We start from the raw sequence: 2,493 nt of genomic DNA, 5'->3' as shown, positions 1-2,493 counted from the left end.
TGGCTCAAGTTTTAAAAATATAGAAACTTCATGATTACAAGCAAAATAGTATTTCATGAAATACAAATGGTAGGAAGAAGCGACATGCCGGTATACATTTTCATAGTCTTCTGTGTGTTCTAATGAAGTTATTGGTGTTCATTTGTATAGCTCTTAAGCAAGCATAAGCTGCGGCCGAGCACAACGTAGCTGAACCTAACAGTACAGCCTTCCACTGTCTACTAACCACCAGAATGGCCAAAGCCGTCAAGGCCACGGCTGTACCAAAGAGGATATTTTTCCAGAGTTCAAAAGATTTAATCACTTTGCTGCAGCTTCTACAATGGATCACATGTCTGAAGTAGCGGTTAGCCAAATTGGGAGCCTGCATAGTACCAATTCCACCTTTTGCAGGGTACGAAGCCGAGAGACCTGCAATGAGTCCTGCAGGGGCGTGTTCCACTACAGGAGGGACCTTAGGGAGAGAGATCGTCCTATGCCCGAAATGGTAAGGCATCCCATGACCAACTTTGTCCATCCACTTTCTATATTCAGCAACCCACGTGTCTGATGACTTTAGGTTCAGATATAACTCCTTAGTTGGTACTTTCTCCTTCATCAAAACCTCGTTCTGTGACGATAGAAACCCCATGTCCTGTTCAAAGACCTTGCATGCATTCTGATGCCAGAACCATAGAGGTAATACCTGAACCAAAGGCGATCTTTTCGTGACACCAAACCTAACTATAAGCATAGACTTCCCTTGTCCTGTAGGTCTACAAAGAAACAGCCCTGAAAAGTAGTTCTTCACCCCGTCCTTTCCCTCAAACTCCCGGTTGTTCTGCAGAACACATGGAGCACTAAACCGGAGTAAATTACTCCCCTTCCCGCCTTCTTTCTCCCGTCCCCAAGTCCCTGCGAAACCACGGTTAGTTCTCTCCGTGACCTCAAAGACAAGCGGCTGAGCATCTTCTCTTTTGGCAGTGAAGTCAGTTCTGTCATGAGAGATAGGGACATGAGCCGGATCCATAAGATTCTCTAGAAGGATGGAGTGATCGTAAGGTAGCTCGTGAACACCCGAGATGTCATAGAAACCGGGTCTAGCGAAATTCTCAAACCAAGGAAGTTTTTCCGGGTCTGGAGGCGTCTTTGTCGACATCCAAACCCACACAACTCCCTGTGAATCCTTCGCCTCGTAGGTCTTCACACAAGCAACCTTTGGAATCTTGGCACTCGCAGGAAGCTGTTAACAAACAAAAAAAAAAACGAGTGAGTGAAGAATCTTCGAAATCTTTTATTTTGTGAACAGGAAAAGTGGAAAACCTGTGGTATCTTGACGCATTTGCCATTTCCTTCAAATTGCCAACCATGGTACAAACATTCCAACCTCCCATCAATCAATTGTCCTTCAGACAACTTAGCTAACCTATTAGACAACACTCACACATGTAGAGCAAACTTGAGGTTCAAGCAATATATGTTGGCAAAATACCTGAGCGGAAATCAAATTCATAATCTAAACCGAATCAAATCAACCTGAACGATCTAGATTTTTTATTTTATATTTTGATATTAACGATCTAGAATTTTATATAACCAACAAATCACTGTTGTCTAAATAATAGGCATTCTTTTCTTCTTTCTTTTTTTCCTTCTGAAATTCATTCATTAAAAAGAAACGAAGTACAAGAACTACATAATTTAATATTTTACTAACTATATAGAAAATAAAATATATTTAATAAAATTGGGTTTAATTTAAATCCCCGACCGAACCGAACTAAATCGAGTAACATGCCTGATTCAGCCGTTTCTAAACAGTAGTGATATTCAAGAAAGTAAGAGATGAGATTTTTGCAAATAAAAACGAGTGGTTCTCGCTCACCGATGTGGACACCGATCTTCGTAACAGCGAAGCGTTCCCTCGCCGTCTCTGTACAACACGATTTGGCGACCGAAGACGGTGAGACCAAGCGGCGAATCGTCGGGAACGTCTCTGGTGAGGTACAGAGGGTACCACTCCTCTGTCCAATCGTAATCCACCACCTCTTCACGTTTCTCCTCTTCAGGCGTGGGGTTTATCAGAACCTCTTCTCCTCCTTCTGTCTGATCCGTCACGGCGGTACCAGCAGCAGCGGAACGGCGGAGGAGACGGAGTTTGTTGGATGTGCATGTTGATGCTGTTCTCTGGTTGAAATGGATTTGGTTTGTGGGAGTCACTTTAGTGAAGAGAATCGGAGAAGTGGATGTGATTTGAAGAGGGGAGCTTAGAAAAGGAGCAGCCATGGCGGAGGAATCTTTCACATAATACAAAGGGTTCCAATGCTAAATAAGATCATCATGAGGTTGCTTGTTCAGCCTCTGGACCTCGCTCAACCACATAGATACCTTGATCAAACGATGTCGTTTTTTAGTTTTAATACCGAAAAAGACCAAAGTAAAAAAAAAAAAAAGGAACCATTTTGAGAAAGTTACGCCCAAAATGTAAACGTTGACCCTAAAAAGTATTAGGGA

General features: G+C 42.6%; 1 protein-coding gene across 1 annotated transcript; it reads right to left on the bottom strand.

The window, feature by feature from the left end:
• Nucleotides 1-2,493, bottom strand: LOC106388376 (protein TIC 55, chloroplastic). The gene is made up of 3 exons (XM_013828424.3): nucleotides 1,865-2,493; nucleotides 1,303-1,405; nucleotides 1-1,222 (listed from the first exon to the last, which is right to left on the bottom strand). The coding sequence occupies exons 1-3, from the start codon at nucleotides 2,263-2,265 to the stop codon at nucleotides 101-103; spliced, it is 1,626 nt and encodes a 541-aa protein (XP_013683878.2). The 5' UTR covers nucleotides 2,266-2,493; the 3' UTR covers nucleotides 1-100.

This window comes from Brassica napus, chromosome C3 (assembly GCF_020379485.1).
Source record: "Brassica napus cultivar Da-Ae chromosome C3, Da-Ae, whole genome shotgun sequence".
In the NCBI taxonomy this organism is placed as follows: Eukaryota; Viridiplantae; Streptophyta; class Magnoliopsida; order Brassicales; family Brassicaceae; genus Brassica; species Brassica napus.
The sequence above is the reverse complement of the archived record's forward strand: the minus strand, read 5'-3'. Positions and strand labels throughout refer to the sequence as shown.

Bases quoted from the DNA above. Each gene is read 5' to 3' on its own strand.
- LOC106388376 (XM_013828424.3), bottom strand. From the start codon at position 2,265: ATGGCTGCTCCTTTTCTAAGCTCCCCTCTTCAAATCACATCCACTTCT. The intron at 1,406-1,864 runs GTGAGCGAGAAC...GTTGTCTAATAG, and splicing joins GAAGATCGGTGTCCACATCG to GTTAGCTAAGTTGTCTGAAG. The intron at 1,223-1,302 runs GTTTTCCACTTT...GTTTGTTAACAG, and splicing joins AATGCGTCAAGATACCACAG to CTTCCTGCGAGTGCCAAGAT.